The sequence below is a fragment of the Spermophilus citellus genome, assembly GCF_964194105.1.
Source record: "Spermophilus citellus genome assembly, chromosome: 6".
Classification (NCBI taxonomy): Eukaryota; Metazoa; Chordata; class Mammalia; order Rodentia; family Sciuridae; genus Spermophilus; species Spermophilus citellus.
The window spans coordinates 7537986-7557097 of record NC_138187.1 but is presented as its reverse complement, the minus strand read 5'-3'; the positions used below and the strand labels follow the sequence as shown (position 1 = coordinate 7557097).

The following is a 19112-nucleotide window of genomic DNA, read 5'->3' as shown; positions in this document are numbered from 1 at the left end:
TGCAGTACTGCAAAATAAATTTATTTGAAGATAAACTGTCTTATAAAAGGTCAGAGGCAACTTGAGATCCCAGATTCAGCTTGTCTCATACAAAGATTCAACTTCAAATAGCACAATTTTGTCTGCTTTTAATCCCGAACACTCTTGAATTATGAACTGTTCACACGACACACTCGACATCCAGCTCCAGCACCGGGGATCCACAGCTTTCAGCTTAGGCTCAGCAGGGCCCAGTCTGGGCCACCAAGGCCTCTGGCTGTGACCATAAACACAGGTCCTGACATCCCAGCCCTTCCCTCCCCTGGCACTTTCCAAAAGCACAAGAATACAAACCAAGAACAGCCCACTGCTGAGCAGGGAATGGAACTTCTGCATGATGGTGTGCTGACAGCACAGGGTGGACCTTCCTGGTGACCCCCTGGGCAGGCCTGGCCAACCAAGAGGCCTGAGCAGCAGCCTCACCAGGGCCTTACCTGGCTGCCTAGCAGCCAGGAGGAAGAATGAAGGAGAAAGAGGTGCACAGGTGTGACAGCTCCTGCTTACACTGGCAGGAGCTACGTGATTATCCTGGAAATGGCTTGAAGGGAGGGGAAGTCATCGTCCCGGGCAGTGTGCAGCGCCTGGTGGCTACTGACGTCGCCGTGTGCAAGCACCTGCTGGCAGGTGGGGCACACACAGCAGTCCAGGCCCACCTGCTGGGTGCTGGCCTGCCACGCGCTCTTCTTGTTCCTCTTAGATTTGGTGCCTGGTGGCTTCTCACGGCTGCGGAAGTCCGTGTGTGCAGACAGCAGCTCCTGCTGCTTGGCTGTGTCAGGCAGCAGCACCAGCAGCTCACTGAAGATCTTCTGGAAGTTTTCCCCAAGCAGGTCTCGGCAGCTCTTGTAGTATTGGGCTGCGGATATCATCCCCTGCCACCCAGAGAGCAACAGCTGGTGGCTTCCACCCAGGCCCAGGTCCAGATGAAGACAGCCTAGCCTTGTCACCCCCTCACCCACCTTACCTGTCTGAACTCCCCCGAATGGCTCTTGAACTTGCTGAAGCGGGCCTCGTCGCTCTGCACAAAATTCTTGATAGACTGGATGAGCTGCAGGTTCCTCTCCCGAAAGTTCTCAGGGACCAAATAGGCCCGTGGTGTGGGTGTCAGCCTGGGTCTGGGGTCAAGACAGGAGGAGGCTTCAGCTTTTCTGGTGGCTGGGGGAGGTACCTTCTGCCAGCATCCCCGTGGCAAAAGGCCAGGCAGCCCAGCACACTTACGCTTTTGTGGTGGTGGTAGTGGTGGGGCTGGGGACAGAGGCTGGGTGGGGACTGGGCAGGAGGCTGGAGAAGCCAGGGGGCGGCTTGCTGACAGGAGGCGCCAGGCCCGGTGGGGGTGGGGGTGGTGTGCCCTTCAGGAGCACCACAGTGTTGAAGCCTGCAAGGTGGCACAAGATCTCAGGACATGGCCCTTGCTGGCCATACTTCCCTCAGACTGCCTAGCCCACTGGTTGAGCACCCTGTCCACAGGCCACACCTCCCCCTAGAACAGGCCCACATATTGTGGGCTCACTGAGTAGCAACCCTGGCTCATGGGCTTTCAGCATGACAAGGCCCATTTCACAGGAAGAAAAGGGACAAAGAGGTTAAGTAGTGATTTGTGGCAACTCAAGGTGACCTGGGTCAGGGATGGTGCATCTACACCCAGACTGGGCCCAGACAGCTGGACAGCAACGCACAGGCTCTCTACACTGGGCAATTGGACATCTGCTCTACACTTCACACCTGACTGTGTTCCTTGCCTCCAGTCTGATGCTACTACCCTGGCCCCTCCCAGATACCCAAGGGATTGGCCAGGGCTGGGTGCTCATACCTGGGGGAGGAGGCATCCTGGGTGGACAGGGGCCTCCCAGCGCTGGGAAGTCTTCCTGGGGCGTGGGGCAGGGAAGGGGCCCCAGGGGCCTTGGGAGCCCCGGGGGTTCTTTGGGGGTGCTCCGTGCCGGGGCCGGCCCCTCTGTGTGTCCATTGACGATGACAGCTACTGGCCCTTCTGCTCTACTCACAGGAGCTTCAGGGACCTGCTCAGCCCCAGGAGGCTTTGGAGTACGGTCAGAGGGCAATGGTGGGGATGGTGTGGCACCAGGCTTCTCAGAGCCCACCTTTTTTTTCTTGCCAACCTTGGTGGAAGTCTGCGTGGAGGCTGGCCCCAGCAGAGAGGCAGCTGCCCCAGTGGGCATGTTCCGCAGCTCCTGGGCAACAAGGCCACTGCCCTCCTCCTCTGTAGCGGGCAGGCCACCCTTTCGTCCACCCCTGCTCCCCTTCCCAGCCTTCCTAGAGGTCTGGCTACTCCCGCCAGCAGCCTGGGCCCCTGGAGTGGGTGGAGCCCCCTTCTTGCTGCAACTGCTGTTCCAGGCAGAAATGAGGCTTGGCGGGGCGGTGCTGGGCTTGGATGCAGAGGATACCAGGGCAGGGAAGTCCTCCTCCTGGAAGGTGTTTCTGCCCCTGGCGGGACCAGGGTATACCAGCGCTAGCCCCACAGGACCTGGGACTGCCGCTGTGCAGCAGGAGGAACTAGAAGCACAGAGACTGGGGAAGTCCTCATCCTTGAGCTTTGGAGTAGATAGCAGGAGGGTGCTAGGTCCAGGGAGGGAAGCGGTGGTTAGTGGCTCAGCAGGTCCTGGCTGGCCCTGCACTGCCCACCACAGGTGCCGCTCCACCCCCCCCCCCCGCTGAGTGGACCCTATTGAAAGATTCAGGACCCCCAGGACCTCTGGCTAGAGTCCCCCGATCCCAGTTCCCATATACACCTTGGAGGGGTAGGCCCAGGGCCTGGGCCTGGGCAGTCTTCTTGGCTCGCAGGACCATTTGTCGAGGCTTCCTTGGGGCCTAAGAGACAGGAAAGGACACCAGGTCAGGATGTAGGGGTGGCTCTGAAGGAATGGAGAACACAAAATATTTACCCACCCCCTGGGAAGGGCCCTCATAGTCCTGGGCTCCACGCTGGCCAGGAGCTACCTGTTCCCTTCCTAGGGCTGGGCCTGCCAACAGGCTGGCCTGGCTTACCTGGGCCTTCACCCTGAGCCCGGGTTAGGCGTCGGGGGCCGCGGGGCTCCTCAGGCCCCCGCGTTGCTGCCTCTTCTTTCTTAGGCCTGCCAACCTCCTCCCGGTCCTCGCTCCTGCGGATCTCCTCTTGCTGTGCAGCCACTGAGGCCCGGATGGCGGCTGCCACTTCTCGGTCCTCTTCTTCCCTAGGATGGCGAGGGTGGCCTCAGGCTGGGTGAGGCCCAGGGGCAGCCTGTTGTAAGGGTCCCTCCTGGCCCAACTGTGCTGACTTCCTCAGTGACACAGGCCCTTTCACCACTTCCACCACACCTGTTCTGGGTGTCTCTGGCTAACACTGAAGGGAAGAGAAAGAAACTGCTCACTGAGGATGCTGAGTGGACCCTATTGAAAGATTCAGGACCCCCAGGACCTCTGGCTAGAGTCCCCTGATCCCATGCCTACTCCCATCTGGGCTGCCAGCCATGGCCACCACCTAGGGATGGTGGCAGAAGAAAGTCAGCGGCACGCAAATCCTCCCACCTCTTGTACCTCCAGCTTCCTCGGCGGTTCTGCTGGGCTCCACGCCCGCTGGCCCGGCCCGCTCGACCCTGGCGGTTGTACCTGTCCACCTCCTCGTAGTCTTCACCACTGACGACCCCTGTGGTCAGCACAGCCTGTCAGTATCTGGGGCCCTGGCAGGCAGCAGGATTGAAAGACCTGCTGTCCAGGCCACACTGAGACCAATGCTTTGGCCTAGATGGCACAGGCTTCCCCAGCCCCCACAGTTATGAGTCTGGGGATAGGCACCTCCAGCATGCAGTGCCAAGTCATGCAAACAGCACAGCGAGAGGCCCATGCCCCACAGCCCCAGGGCAAGATCCACAGAGGGTAGGACTGAACCATAGCGACCTAGAGACCCCAAGGGCAGTAGCTGTCACAGTGGTCTCAGGTGCTCAGGAACTGTGGGTGAGTGAGGCTATAGATGCTTAGTGGGCATGTCCCTCATCCCCAGCAGAAACATGGTGAGTCAGATGGGAACCTGGGTCTGAGGCCTCCAGAGCAGGTGCCAGGCCCTGTGGATCACCCTAGGGCACCCAGGCCAAGCTGGAGCCTGCAGGCGTCTGACTCACCCTCGCTCCGTCGTGAGTGCCGTGGTGCAAAGCTGAACTGCAGGTCAATCTGGCGGTTCTGGCGCGCCTCAGCACGGCTGCGGCTGTGGCAGGCAGTCCGGTGCGCCTTGAGGTCAATCTCAGTGCGGAAGGCATGGGTGAACTGCTCTGTGCTGCAGCGGCCCTCCTCACACAGGAAATGCTTCTCCCGGAAGTGCTCGCGCAGGTATGCATAATCGCTGCCAGAGACAGGGAGCAAGGGGAGTCAGCAAGAACTCCAGTAGCTGAAGGCACTAGCCATGCCCAGCTGGGCCCAGGGGCACCTTTGTGTGCCCACCTGTAGTAGTCCTGGGCCCCATCCGAGTCACAGAAGTGACAGAAGTAGTGGTCTCGGCGCAAGTGCTTCAGCAGCTCATCATTGTCCAGGTAGCGTTCATCACAGAACTTGCAGAGTGGGTGTCCACGGTGTGATGTGTCATCAGGGTCCCCTTGCATGCGGTGCCGAGCCAGGTCCTTGCGTGAGTACCACTTGCGCTCATATGTGAAGATCTGCAGAGAACAGGGACTGGGCATGGGGTGGTAGCTCGGCCTACCTCTTCCTGCTGGCTAGCAGTGGAGGAGCAAAGGCAAAGAGCAGGCCCCAATGGCCCCAAAGTCCCAAGCACCAGGGGTTGGCAGATCCAAGGACCCGATGGGCACTCCTCCCTGCCCAGGCAGCCTTGATGCTCTGGGAGGTCAAGTTGTCCTGGGTTGCAGCAGCCAGTGAGGATCCGGCATAGCTGTCTGGCCTCCATCCACCCGCCCCACACACATACCAGGACAGCCCCATTCCCAGGGCAGGCACACCTTGAGGTGCTTCAGACACAGCTTGCAGCAGAAAAGCTCATGCTGCTTCCGCATGTGCTGCTCCAGGTCCCCGAAGAGGCCGAAGGGCGGCAGCTGGGGGCACTGCGGGCACTCATGCTGCAACAGCTGCCTAGGGAGACACCAGAGCCACCCACCATGCCAGGCACTCATTGTTGCTGCCCAGAGCAGGGCCACTCACCAGGCCCCCATCTAGCAGTCAGAAAGACAATGAGCCTGGAGTACAATGCTTAATTCCAGCCCTGGGCCAGGGAGGGGACCACTCTCATGAGTTTTAGTGCCATAGATTAGGAATTTACTTGCATGCACTCTTATGGCCCCCAGGCAGCAGAGGCTATGCCCACCCCTGCCATCTCCACTGCCAAACTAGGTGGGGGATTTGGGAGCTCCCTCTCACAGTTTCAGAAAGGGAAGCAGCCTACCCAACATCATTCAGCTGACCCCTGGAGGACCTGGCCCTGACATCAGCTACACCTCAGGGATGTGAAGAGAACAGGAGGGAAAAACCCACCCCCACCACAAAGGGCCACACAGGCACAGGGCAGCTGCAGACCATCTGGCTAAGGATGCCTCACCTGTACAATGCAAACACCTTTCCATCTGCAAAGTAGATGTCATATTTCTTCTCGTGCTGCAGCTGGTGGATGGGGATTGTGGCAAAGGCAGGAAGCTTCTTCCCAAAGACCACCTACAGACAAAAGTGAGACAGTGCTAAGCAGGACCTGGATGGGATGTCTGTGGATGCAGCAGACAGGGGCTAGTCCTCAGGGCCCAAAGCAGGTAGCAGCCTGGGTTCCCAGGCTAGTCCTAGCCTCTTCTCCCATCCCAAGCCACTCAGGATGCTGCAGGAACGACACAATACCCAGACTCTCCACCAGGAGGCAGCACAATAGCACCCTAGAGCAACAGGGACAGGGACTCAGGAAGGCTGAGCATTGAATAGCTGTGACAGGGAGCAGGGAAGAATAAGTTCCAGACAGTAACTAAGGAAATAATGAAAATTGCTGGAGTAGGATGCAACAGTGTCAAGGCCTGGTCATCCTCCATCAGCAACCCTCCCCCATGTTTCAATATCAAGGGAAAAGGGCTCCCAGGGGACTGACATGTCAAACCCACCACCCTAGCCACAGCCTCAAAGCACCTGCCTGTCATTAGGGGCTGAATTGGGAACAGGGAAGAGCTGGGCATGGCCAGCAGGTTGGTGTGGAACCTCTGCATCAGGCCAAGTCTCAGGGGTCACCAGTACCTGCTGGAGGACTCCTCTCCTCTCCCTTCCTGTAAGGGCTGGGGGCAAAGTCACTGGCCTTATGGTGCTCCACAGGCCTTCTGCACCAGACTACAACCAGATGGTGAGACCCTAATCCCAGTTCAACCAGCATGGCCCAGTCCTCTACAGCCTTAGGCCTCTCTCCCTGACTCCCTGTTTCCTTCATGAAATCCCTATGGTGAGGACCCTTAGTGGTCCACTCCCATAGTGACTTTTTTTTTTTGGGGGGGGAGGTACCAGAGATTGAGCTCAGGAGCACTTAACCACTGAGCCACATCCCCAGCCTTCCTGTAAGGGCTGGGGGCAAAGTCACTAGCCTTATGGTGCTCCACAGGCCTTCTGCACCAGACTACAACCAGATGGTGAGACCCTAATCCCAGTTCAACCAGCATGGCCCAGTCCTCTACAGCCTTAGGCCTCTCTCCCTGACTCCCTGTTTCCTTCATGAAATCCCTATGGTGAGGACCCTTAGTGGTCCACTCCCATAGTGACTTTTTTTTTTTAGGGGGGGAGGTACCAGAGATTGAGCTCAGGAGCACTTAACCACTGAGCCACATCCCCAGCCCTTTTTGTATTTTACTTAGAGACAGGGTCTCACTAAGTTGCTTTGCACTTCAATAAATTACTGAGGCTGGCTTTGAACTTGCAATCCTTCTATCTCAGCCTCCTGAGTCACTGGGATTACAGTGTGCGCCACCATGCCCAGCCCCACAGTGACTCTTGCCATCACACTCTCTAAGTGTCTCCTCTCTGCCACTGCTCCCTGAGCCAGGTGCTGGTTATGCACCTCAGCCTAGCCCTGTTAACACTGAGGCCTTACCAGCACCTGGGAGACATCCTCATCTTGGGAAAGGCCACATCAAGGTCATCCCTGTTATGTTGGGGTTTAACTAAGGAAAATGTTTGGGACCAGAATGGACATGAACTCCAGGCAGCTCAGAATTGCCAGGGAGAATGAACCCCATGCAGGCTCATGGCCATATACTGCCACCAGCACTAGGGTGACCAAGCTGGTTCCCTGGAAAGTTTGGGGGATAGCCAGAAGAACTCAACTCCACTTCTGCCATGACACACTTAAAGGAGAGGACACCAAGACCAGGTCTGCCCCATTACCCCACCTATCCTGGGGAACAGGAGGCTTTTCTTCTCCTTGTTACACAGGGGAAGGCTGGGTGGGAGCCTGATTATGTGTCCTCTGCCATGTGCTGAGCCCAGGTTGGTGCCTTCTCTGCAGATAGCCTCTTGCAACCATCTTTAAGTGGTAGTCACAGATCCATCCCAAAGGCCCAAATCACAAAAGCTGGAAATCACAGCAGGGTCCCCTTATATCTCTAGTTTTCTCATTCCTTGGCAGGTCCTCAGGCTCTGTGTGGGAAGGTCCCCAGGCCCTGTGCTGGCTGGTGTCCTGCAATCTGCCTTGGTGCAGCTGGTGCCTTGCTCTGCCTTCTAAATGCTCCCAGGCTACATCTCAAGACAAGTACCCACTAGGTGCAGGTGACCATGGGCCCCCAAGATGCCGCTCAGACAGAATAAGAGCTCCTGTGAATGCCTGCGGGGACTCCGGGACACCAGGCAGGGTCACACCCCCTCAGCTTCTTGAGGCAGCACACAAGGCAGATCTAGAAGTCTTTATCTTCAACAAGGCAGCCAGAAGAGCAGCCCAAGGAAACTCCCTGAGGCTGCCAAAAAGCATCCACGCCCAACAGACATAGCAGAGAAATGACTTCCTTCCCCAGCAGAGAGCCACGCCAGGACGCCCCCATCCACTCTGGCACCCTCCTCAGTTACGCATTCAGTTCTGTCCTTGATGGCATCTCAGGCTCCTATGGAAGAGCCCCATCTGCCCTGAGGTTGTGGGCACCCTTTCTGGGCAGCCAGTCTCTATTGCTGTTCTGTTAGGGTACTGCCTATGTGCTGATGGCACCAGGGCACACTGAGGGGACTGACTTCTCTATCCTTGCCATGGTGCACACCGTGGCATCCATGCCCTAAAATGCTGGCCCTCAGCACACCCATAAAACAGCTCTGTGGATAGCCTCTGAGGCCAGGGAAGGTGCAGGTCAGGAGAGGCAGAAAGACCATATGGCAGCCTGGGACAAGATGGGACCAGGAGCCCAACAGTGCCCTTTGTGAAGTCTCTGGGGTAGAGGGACTGCAGTGCATGTACAAGGATATCAGGCCCGTACCACCTCATATCACTCAGGTGACAGGACCAAGTAGCACAACAAAGTGAGTGGTGGGTGTCAAGAGGCCCCTGAGCAAAGTCTGCATGCAGGGTCCATTTGCAGAGCAGGTGGGGGCAAGCACTAAAGGTCCAGCAGATCCCAGAGTGTTCAGCTCTCCTGACCAGGCTGAAAGACGGGGAAGGGGGCACTAGTTTGGCTCATGGACTGGAACCACAGGAAAAGGCTTGAGAAAGGGGCCATGGGTAATTCGAGCCCAAGGTTGGAGAATAAGGGCTAGCAGATCTGGAACCACAATGCCACAAGGAAAAGCTAGCTGTGGTTAAGGCTATAGGAAAGAGATAGGAAGACCTGCCACGCCCCCACCCCAACAAGCAGGGAGATCAGGATTGGCCATACAGACCTGATGAGTGAATGATGGCACAACAGTGCAGCTGGTGTGGCCAGAATCCCCATCTCTAGCAGATGGGGAGGAGGCGGCAAGTGTCTGAACAAGGACAAGCACAAGGGCACAGTGGCTAGGCCAGGGAGAGGCAGGAATATACCAGGGATCTAACCTGCAAGACCCTCCATCCCTGCAGATACTTGACTGAGGCCAGGCTGGGGTCGGAGAAACAAGGAAACTAGTGGGAGATGACTGGCCTGGGGCTTCAAAGGGAAGGAAACAAGGCAGGGAGATGGCAGCTCTAGATCACCCATGGGAGAGGGTCACGGGTGTGAGGACAGTGGTCAGGCTAGTCCTAGAGATGAGGCTGGGCCATTCTGGGGAGCTCTGGGTGGGCTATGCAATAAATGACTGAGGAGAAGCGGGGATTTCTGGATCAGAGTGTCTGCCTGGGGGCCTTGTGACTCCTCATTCCCAGAATGCAGTGGGCATTCATTAAAGAATGAAGAGAAACCTAGGCATGGTGGCACATGCCTATAATCCCAGCACCTCAGGAGGCTGAGGCAGGAGGATTGCAAATTTAAAGTCGTCTTCGGCAATTTAGCAAGGCCCTAAACAACTTAGTGAGACCTAAATAAACTATAAAAAAGGGCTGGGGAGTGGTTAAACGCCCCTGGGTTCAATCCTTACTACTAAAAAAAAAAAAAAAAAAGTGAAGAGCGGACAAAAGGACACATGATACAAGTACAAACAGGAAGAAGCATGATGAGGGACCAGCCCCCGGAAAGGGTAACCCCAAGTGTAGAAGAACGAAAAGGTGGAGGCTGCTGGATATCACTTCAGAGACCACCTGAAGAGTTCAAATCCTCAAGGAGCCTAGTTGGGGACAAGAGCAGGGCTAACCTTACAGAGAGGCCAGGAATGCAGAACTACAAGGAGGAGCACTAACAACTGAAAAGTATAATCTGAGTCATCAGGTCCTGCCTGCTGACCTGGGCCTTGGGGTAAACCTGGGCTGGCCTTTAGCCCTTCCCTCCCATTTCCAGCCTGTGAGATGGGGGTGTGGCAGCACTGGTGGCCTAGAGGGGCCATTAGGACTCCTGTAACAACACCAGTGACAGGACAAGGTGGAGAGTGAGGCACAACTGCAGGAAATGGCCCATGAAAAAGGTGCATCCAAGGAAGGACAAGAACTCAGGGAGGGGCTTCATCACCCACAAAAAGCTGGGCTTCTGCTGTCTCATCAAACAGCAACCCACCTCAGCTTCCACTGCAAGCACCTGCCACACACCCAGATGACCAGTAGCTGACAGGCTGTGCTGCATCTGCTCCCTGCTGCTCCCAGTAGGCCCCCTCCAACAACAGGGACTGTACATAGAAGGTAAAGATACCCGGAATTAACCAGAAAGTCAAGCCTGCTGGTTTCACATAGCAGTTAGGCTTGCTTTCTTCCCAGTTTTCACAGACTTAGTCCCAAAAGGGAGGGCCAATCAAGAGCAGAGTTCAGGGGTTTAGGGTCACTGTGGGATTCCTGAGCAGGCCCAGGACACAGGACATACTCAGAGGATAAGCAAGGAAAAAGGAAAGGTGAGGGTGAAGCTTCTAGTCCACGAGTAGGTAGGAAACAGGATGGATGGAGAAGAGAGGACCAAGCAAGCTGGGCAGTGGCATCAAGCAGCAAAGTTCCCAGGACCCTCCCCCACCCCCAGCAATGTGGGGCAGACCAGAGGAAGCTCAGGCTTGCAGAGGGGTACCCTGTGCCAAACCACACCCAGCCAGGGCCTGCTGACAGCTCATGTCAACAGCCCCTGCCACAAATCTCTTGAAGGGTGTGGGGCCCATAGGAATGAGAGGACAGATGCTGGCTTTAGTGGCCATATGTGGGTGTTCATTCACTTCCAAAGACCAAAGCAAGGCTAGGACCTCATGTATAAAGATCTGCACAGTGCCTTCTTTCCTGGAAGGAAGCTACAGGAAAACCTGGCCAAGACTGGGAAGTATCCTCTGAGTAAGCCACAGGACAAGGGTTTCCCTGACTCTTCCCGCACCCCAGATCTTTCCCCATCTGTGTCTGTCTCTTTCCACCACATTAGAGACTAACAGTATTCCCCAATGCTTTTTCCAGTTGGGCAGAGTAGGTGTCTAGGGAATTGCTCACTGGATTCCAGCATCTCTTTGGTTCCTTTCACATAAATGCATTTGTTGTATTTTTTTTTTTTTTGGTAGTAGTAGAGATTGAACCCAGGGCCGCATCTACGCTAGCAAGTGCTCTATCACTGAGCTACACTCCAGTTCTTTTTATTTTGAGACAAGGCCCCATTCAGTTGACCAAGCTGCTTCAAACTTATAATCCTCCTGCCTCAGCCTCCTGAGTAGCTGAGATTACAGGTATGCACCACCAGGCTGAGAAAATGCCTTTTTTAAAAAGAAAAGAACCTATCCTCAACACTGCTGTCTGTGTCACTTTTAAGGAAAAGAAACTCAGATTCCCTGGCAGACGTCACCAACTGAAGCCTTCCATGAACAAACCAGGGGAATTTCACAATGCTGAAAGCAAACAGATCTCTAAGGGCATCAAACCAAGGGAGGTCCAGCCGGATGCTCCCAGACAGCAGCTGGCATTTCTGGGATTGTGGCCTCTGACCCCTAGAGGGCTTCCAAGTCTGCACATAGTCAGAAACATCTCCCCTCCACTCTGAAAGAAAGCCTCAAAGCTGGAACTGGCAAGAAGGGGAAAACTTCCTAGCGCTTTTATCCCCAACAGCCAAGCATCGGGAGGAGTCAGGTCACCTCCACTCTACAAATGAAAAACGTCCGTGTTAGAAGTTGGCTTCGGATCATCAATGGGGCCCATAAACCCAGCGAGGTTTTAAATGCCCACAGTTCACGCCTCTGCTTCCAGGGTCATCTGCTTGCAGGAGCCTACCCCTGGAGGCTCCCCCTGACTGTCCTCACTCCATTGAGACCTGCAGAGGGCTTAACTCCCATAGACGGATGGGTCAGGACGCTCTCGACCAGATCCTGCCCCAACCTGCGGACGGGGTACGGGGGGAAAGTACCCAGGGTCGGTCCCCACGCGGATCGCTATTAATCCCCGCCTCGGCCTCCGCCTACCTCCCACCAGACACCACAGTCGGCCGGGTGGTCGCGACCCCGCCCGGGCGGCACCCAGGCCTCCTCGGGGAGCGGCGGACAGCGGGAAGGCAGAGCCCTGGGGCCGCCCCTCCCGCCGCGCCTCGCCGCACGGTCCCCGGCGCACCTGGCGCAGCTCCTCGCGGCACACGGCGCAGTAGCGCTGCTCGCACAGCACCCGCATCTTGGTGGAGCAGCGGTAGCACACCGGATGGTCGCAGCGGCCCAGCGCCGTGGCCTCCAGATCCCCGCAGCACAACACGCAGCTCCCGCCGCCCCGCTCGGGCGCCGCCGCCGCCGCCGCCTCCAGGGCCGCGCGCCGCCCCTCGGCGCCCGCCGCCGCCGCCATAGCCCGGCTCCGGCCCGCTCCCGGCCGGCGCGGCGCGGCCTGGCTCCCGGCGGGCCCGCCCCTTCCGGGCGACGTCACCGCCCCGCCCGGCAACCGCCCCGCCCGGCGGAAGTGCGCTCCATAACTTCCGTCTAGGCCAGGCGCCCGCTAGAGCGTCGTTCCAGCGCCTGCCGCTCTAGCCAGCGCTGGCTGCTCGGAGGACCTCTGCCCGTCGGTCTTCCCCACCGAGGGTCCCAATGCAAGGGACGCCGAGCGTGTTTCACACCAACCACGAAGAGTGTTTTAGTGTAAGTATCGCTCAAATACTGATGGGTCATACTTGTACTAAAGTATTAAAGCCTGTGTTTATTTGAAATCCAAATTTAATTGGGGGTCCTGTGTTTTTATTTAAGTCTAAGAACCAGGGCTTAGCTCTGGCTCAGAGGCGAACGCTTACCTAGAATGCCCAGGCCCTGGGTTAGATACCCAGCAACACAAAATAAATAAATTAATTAATTTAGTAACCTTGTCAGGAACCCACCACCTCTCTCCAGCAGGAACACACCCAAGCTTCTCACTTGGCACCCGCCCCAACTTCCTAAGCAGAGGCAGATCCCTATTCAAAAAGCCATTCCACTAGAGAAGGGATCTCATGTCCTCTTGGTAGCTCGTCACACCTAGCAGGGCTTGGGGCCTAGTGCAGGGAATGTTTGAATGGATGGTGGCAAGTCCGGGGCTTCAGGTTTCTGCATCTGTTTGGGGGGGGCCTCCTCCCTGCCTTTGCAATGAAGGGAGGCAGGTCTAGATCCAAACCTGTCAAGAAAAGAGCAGCTGTGGGGGAATGAACTCGGAATCAGACGGAAATGGTCTCTGAACCCCAGTTCTGCCACTTCTGAGGTCCTCTGGTGACCTTGGTTGGCTCTCTGAGACCAATAACTTCCTCATTTGCAAAGTAGGTCACCATACCAATTAAACCAGGAGTAATGGCTGCATGCAGATACCATCTCACCTCCACAAAACCCCACTAAAAGGACAGTGATACAGTCTAAAAAGCTATTACTCTACCAGCACAGAGAAGGATATAAACACATTTTTGGAATGACAAAAGATGAAGGAAAGTGACTTATTTTACAGAGCATCCTAACATCCCCTGGGGAGCCCTAATGAGAAGTTTCATTCAGAACTATGGAGGTGGGCTGAAGTGGGGGACTGCAAGCAGGAGTATATGGAAGTCTATGCATTGAGCTGGGAACCTGAGCCCTCCTCCCAACCTTCTCTCTGTATCCACCTACCCTCAGTAGGAGAGGGTTAGGATTAGGGGAGGATTTTCTGCTGGAGAAATGGACCAGCTCCACCCCATTAGAAAAGCTGCCTGCTACCCATCTACTGACAGCAAGTTCTGTCCCCACAAAAAGTACTTTCATTCAGTATTGTAGGGTTTTCTCGAGTGTAGAGCCAAGGCCCTGCAGACTCATAAGCAAAGCAGAGTGCAGAGTGGAAGACACTACCAAAACAGACAGACCTAAAGAGATAGAGGAAACCCTCAAAAGAATGTGTGTGTTGTTTTGGTACTAAGGAATGAACCCCAGATGTGCTTTATTTATTTATTTATTTATTTTTAAGAGAGAGAGAGAGAAGAAAGAATTTTTTTTTGAGAGAGAGAATTTTTTAATATTTATTTTTTAGTTTTCGGCCGACACAACATCTTTGTTTGTATGTGGTGCTGAGGATCGAACCCAGGTCGCAAGCATGCCAGGCGAGCGCGCTACCGCTTGAGCCACATCTCCAGCCCCCACCAGATATACTTTAACACTGAACTACATCTCCAATCCCTGCCTTTTTTTTTTTTTTTTTTGGTACCAGGAATTGAACCCAGGGGCACTTAGCCAGCAAGCCATGTCTTATTAGAGACAGGGTCTCAGGGCCTCCCTAAGTTGCTGAGGCTGAGTTTGAACTTGCATTCCTTCTACTTCAGCCTTCAAAATTGCTGGGATTACAGACATGTGTCACCATGCCCAGCCTTTTTTTTTGGGGGGGGGGGACAGGGTCTTACTGTGTTGTTGAGGGCCTCATTGAGTTGCTGAGGTTGCCTCAAACTTGCAAACCTACTGCCTCAGCCTCCTGAGTCACTGGGGTTACAGGCATTATGCTACCATGCCCAGTATAAAGATCTATATTTGAAGGCTGCGGCTGTGGCTCAGAGGTAGAGTGCTTGCCTAGCATGCGTGAGGCACAGGGTTCGATCCCCTGAACCACCTAAAAATAAATAAAATGAAGATATTGTGTCCATTTACAACTTAAAAAATGTGTGTGTGTGTGTGTGTGTGTGTGTGTGTATATATATATATATATATTTGAGGGCTGGGGTTATAATTCAGTGGTAGAGCACTTACCTAGTACACACAAGACCCTGTATGTCATCCCCAGTGTCAAAAAAATAAAATATAAAAAAATAAATGGGGTTGGGGATGTGGCTCAAGCAGTAGTGCACTCGCCTGGCATGCGCAGGGCGCTGGGTTAGATCCTCAGCACCGCATAAAAATAAAGATGTTGTGTCCACCGAAAACTAATAAATATTTAAAAATTCTCTCTCTCTCTCTCTCTCAAAAATAAAATAAAATAAAGCAAGAGCCTGTGTCAAATAAATAAATAAAAGTCCTGGGATGTAGCTCAGTGGTAAAGCACCCTAGGTTCAGTACCCAGTACCAAAATAAAAAGAAAGAAAGATGACAAAATAGATTTCTTCATGCATCACATCCTCACTGCAGAGCTCCTGCTCAGGGTCAGATACTGTGCAGAATCCCAGCCATCACCCCTTGCTTGCTTTTCTCCTTACCCCAGTGCCTTTATTTTATTTATTTATTTTTATGTGGTGCTGAAGATCGAACCCAGTGCCTCACAAGCACCAGACAAGCCTTCTACCACTGAGCTACAGCCCCAGCCCCACCCCTTGGTTTCTAAGAGGGGCTGTTGTGTGAAGGAAAGGAAAGGAGCCCCAGGGGATGCTGGCTCCTATGGGCTACTCCTCCTCCAGTGGAGCTTTGGTTCCAAACCCTTGGCAGGGGAGCATAAGCCTTTGTCACTTAGCCCACTGAGCTTGAGGTAGGACAGGGCACAGAGCCTCTCCTCCCCTGCACTTCAAACTAGGAGTGTGATCTAGTGCTCTGCTTCCTAACCCAGCCCTGGGCTTCCTCCATCTGCCTTTGCACACCCCTGCTGACAGGCACCCCCTCCTTTGTACTCTCTGCACCCTGATATTTTCACTCCCTGAAGCCATAGACACGACAGAGGAGCCAGTTGCTGGCATCCCAGCCTCAGCAAGCGGCAGCACACCAAGGCTGTCGTGCTGCAGCGTGTTTTTCCCTTGTGCCACACTTTGGTTTTGAGATTTATCCATACTCCTTTTTTTTTTTTTAAATCAGTAGATCCCACATAAAGCACAATTGATGTTTTCATATTGATTCGCGTTCCTCAGGCCACCTCCAGGGGGCGCTCTGGACCCTTCCCAGCCTGACTGCAGTTCCCCTGGGTCCTAGAGCGCAGCAAGAGCTGGTGCCTAGGGATTCCGGCAGCCAGGCTCTGGCCGCGTCGTGCTGTGCTGCCCGCCCACCTCACACTTAAAGCGGTTTTCAAAGTTGAGGGGCCACCTGGGAGCTCCGCGGGGCGGCGAGGCGGCGGGGGCTGGGAGCTCGCCTGGTCCCCGCGGTCCTCCAGGCAAGCAACATCCAGGCACGCAGCTGGCTCCCCTGCATCCTTTATCAGCGCCATCGAAGCGTTTTCCCTGACAGGTTGGGGGTTGGCCAGCCTTCGCAACAGCAGCAGTGGACCCTTTCCATAAGCAACTACTGGGTGCCAGGCATGGTGCTAAGACCCACAACTGGATTGTGAATGCGACAAGATGACAAGGTGGCCACCATTACTATCCCCAGTTTCAAAGGAGGAAACAGGAAAGGTTGTGGCACTTACCACCCCCACCCCCACCGCCATCACCATCAAACCTGGGACAGCTTCCAACCTAGTTAACTAGGCTCCAGGGCCGGGCTCTGAGTGGTTCTGGGTGGCCTTTGGGGGGAAGGGTGCTGGTGGGGATTGCCAGGACACCCCCCCTCCCCTGCCATTGGCTCCTGCTGCCTTAGAAGTGGGTACCTTCCTCTGTCCCACTCAGTCCTTCGGTGCTCCTTTTGATATGAATCCCTTATTCCCCCAAATTGAGGCTCTCCGCTAGAGGTCTGGGTTGCAACTCATTCCTTCCAGTGTTTGCCAAACAGATAATCTTGGACAAGTCATTCTTCCTCTGCCTTCAATTTCTCTCTGGTAAAATGGAATTTATTATAATGACACCTCATCACACTGACTTTTTGGTTGGTTTGTTTTTTGTAGTGCTTAGGATCGAACCCAGGGCCTTGCACACGCTAAGCCAGGGCTCTGTTGCTGAGCTACATCCCCAGCCCACTCATGACAATATTTGAAGGTCAAAATAAGGTATTTGATGATCTCAAACAAGATCCCTGGGTATCTGAGACCTAGGGGGTACTCCCGAATTGCCTGGTTGCCGTATTTTGAGGGCTGATTTACCCTGGACTGGATGTCAGGAAAGACCACAACAGGCTGTACTCTCTGGGAGGGGTGGGTAAGACCAGCTCAGGCAGGCCTAGACCAGGACCATTTCAGTAGAGTCCTGAGGATGCACAGAAGTTTGCCAGGTAGAGACAGAAGGGAAAGCTGTTCCCAGCACAGAAAAGGGCAAATCACGGATTGTTGGCTAACCAAAAAGCATTGAAATTGACTGGAGTGGTCTCAGGGGAAGAGATCTGTGACCAGAGAAGAGGCACTGGAAATGGGCAAGACCCTTTCCTGCCCTGTTCTGGCTGAGGGTACCAGGAGGGGCTGCCTGTTCATCCTTAGGGAAACTAAAGATCTCAGGAATGCTTGATGTGGCCAAACTTGGTGTTTCCAAGCATTGGTCTTGCTACAGAGAGGAAATGGGTTGGGGGAGACTTGAGAGCTATATTAACCAGGACAAGGACAAGTCTCAGAGAAGAGCTGCAGAGAGAGGTCTTGAATGTCACCAGTGCCCACCACTTCACTTTCCTGTTATCTATCCCATGAAACTCTGCCAACTTCCTTCTCTTTACTCTGCTAGTGCCCCAAGTGCAGGAGCTCTGGCCAAGGGGGCATTCCTTTGTCCTTGACCCCCAGCCTTGTGCTGAGGCCCAGAGTTCCCTCGCCATCAGTCCCACTCCTGGGCAGAGAAGGTGGAACAGAAGTGATGGAGTAAGCAGGGGCGCCCCCAGTGGGGCCTCAAGAGCAGTTCTAGCCAGAGTGTCACTCAGTGAGATGCTCTGAGCAGCTTGGACTTCCTCTTCTCCTCCCCCGCCTCATGCCTTTGGGGATCCCAGCAGGTACCTCGGGGGCGGGCCCAGGCGGGGCCACCCAGCGGTTATAGTCGCACCCGCGCCTTGAACCAACTCCTTGCCTCTAGCCTCCTGCGCTCCTGCACTCCAGACCACAGTTCTTCGCATACAGACCCAGACTTGTGTGTTGCGGATCCGCCCGATTGGGCGGCCGTCAACCTGAGCGCCCTGGCGTGGTGCCCGGGGGTGCGGGGCCGGGGGCTGGGGGTTCCTGCTATCCGGCCGCTACTCGCGTTTCTGTTGCTCCTGCTCCTGCTCCCGCTGCCCGCCGGAGCCTGGTACAAGCACGTGGCGAGTCCTCGCTACCACACCGTGGGCCGCGCCGCGGGCCTCCTTATGGGGCTGCGCCGTTCGCCCTACCTATGGCGCCGCGAGCTGACACCGGCTGCCGGGACCCTCACCTGGGAATCCCTCACCCCGGGCCCCACGGCCGGTAACGCTCTCGCTCTCCTCCGGCTTCCCTCGCGGGTACGGGAGCTGTGGAAGGCTCGACGCAAGAGCTCTGGGGCTGGGCTCCCGGCCCGTGCGCCCCAGAGCCCGCACATCCCTGAACTCGCGGCCGAACGGAAGCTGCGTCTGGACCTCCAGTCCTGGGCCTCTGTGGAGTCGGCCAGGTAAGTGCGGAGAGGGAAGAGGCCCGGATAACAGACAGCGAGGGGAGTCTTGGGAGGTCTGAGTCCAGGTGCCCAAGTGAACAACCCGCGGTTCTATCCTTGGTTCTATCCCCGACTGCGCTCCAAAACGGCGTTTGCGAAGCACTCTACCCTGCAACCTCAGCAGCAAGTGGAGGGTGCTTGGCCCACTCCTCAGAGACCTGCTGTTTTTTTTTTTTTTTCTTAGACACTTTGGAGAGATGTCTCTGGCCCAGCCGTGGTCGCTGCAGAAAACTGCCTTCGCCGGCCCCGGCCTGGTCCAGAACCACCCTGACCGTATTCACTACCAGCGGCGACCCAGCGCCTGACCCAGGAGTAGTCGCTGCTCTTCCAAGGCACGCAGCTCGAAGCCAGCCAGGTCAATAAAACCAACCTGATATCTGCGCCCCCGCTTGTGACCCTTTCCTCGCGGCTGTGTACTTTGCGTCTGCTTCAGGGCGCACATAGCTGTGCCCACGCCGAGGCAAATGTCAAGAGCCCTCTCCCGGGCCAGGGAAAGCCCCTCCCCCACCAGCTGCAGCAATGTATGTCCTTGGGGAGAAAGGAAATGAGGGAAAGCAAGGCAGAGATTTTGCCGGGGTCTGGGTCCCCTCCTCTGGGATTGTTCCCCTCTTATTCAGGGATGGAATCATCAGACCAGGTCCCACTGACTCACGGCTTCCTATGGGGGGTGGGGAACAAAGCAGACCTGCTTGCCTCACCCCATCCCTGAGGTGGAACGGTGGGTGAATCTGCTCAGCAGAAGCCCCACCAAATGCCCTT

At 55.5% G+C, this 19112-nt stretch overlaps 2 protein-coding genes across 3 annotated transcripts; one reads left to right on the top strand and one right to left on the bottom strand.

Moving 5' to 3' along the window:
• Positions 1–12360, bottom strand: ZNF598 (zinc finger protein 598, E3 ubiquitin ligase). 2 transcript variants are annotated; one of them, XM_081299650.1, is made up of 12 exons: positions 12083–12360; positions 5564–5676; positions 4971–5100; positions 4462–4673; positions 4146–4363; positions 3565–3673; positions 3037–3221; positions 2781–2859; positions 1847–2607; positions 1255–1411; positions 1001–1151; positions 1–908 (listed from the first exon to the last, which is right to left on the bottom strand). In XM_081299650.1, exons 1-12 carry the CDS (start codon positions 12302–12304, stop codon positions 555–557), a joined length of 2691 nt encoding a protein of 896 aa, XP_081155776.1. In that variant the 5' UTR covers positions 12305–12360; the 3' UTR covers positions 1–554. The 2 variants fall into 2 exon arrangements, with proteins under 2 accessions (XP_081155776.1, XP_081155777.1); XM_081299651.1 differs by having other exon boundaries at positions 3556–3673; positions 12083–12319.
• A 3811-nt stretch (positions 12361–16171) lies between these two features.
• On the top strand, positions 16172–18727 carry NPW (neuropeptide W; the record flags this gene model as incomplete). Its single annotated transcript, XM_081300053.1, has 3 exons — positions 16172–16189; positions 17686–18311; positions 18538–18727. The coding sequence occupies 3 exons, from the start codon at positions 16172–16174 to the stop codon at positions 18656–18658; spliced, it is 765 nt and encodes a 254-aa protein (XP_081156179.1). The 3' UTR covers positions 18659–18727.
• Positions 18728–19112: the final 385 nt, after the last annotated feature.

What these genes read in the sequence shown, in the direction of transcription:
- ZNF598 (XM_081299651.1), bottom strand. Translation starts at nt 12,304, where the DNA reads ATGGCGGCGGCGGCGGGCGCCGAGGGGCGGCGCGCGGCCCTGGAGGCG. An exon ending in GCCGCGAGGAGCTGCGCCAG is followed by an intron (nt 5,677 to 12,082) that starts GTGCGCCGGGGA and finishes TTTTGTCTGTAG; the next exon opens with GTGGTCTTTGGGAAGAAGCT. An exon ending in GCACTCACGACGGAGCGAGG is followed by an intron (nt 3,674 to 4,145) that starts GTGAGTCAGACG and finishes TGCTGACCACAG; the next exon opens with GGGTCGTCAGTGGTGAAGAC.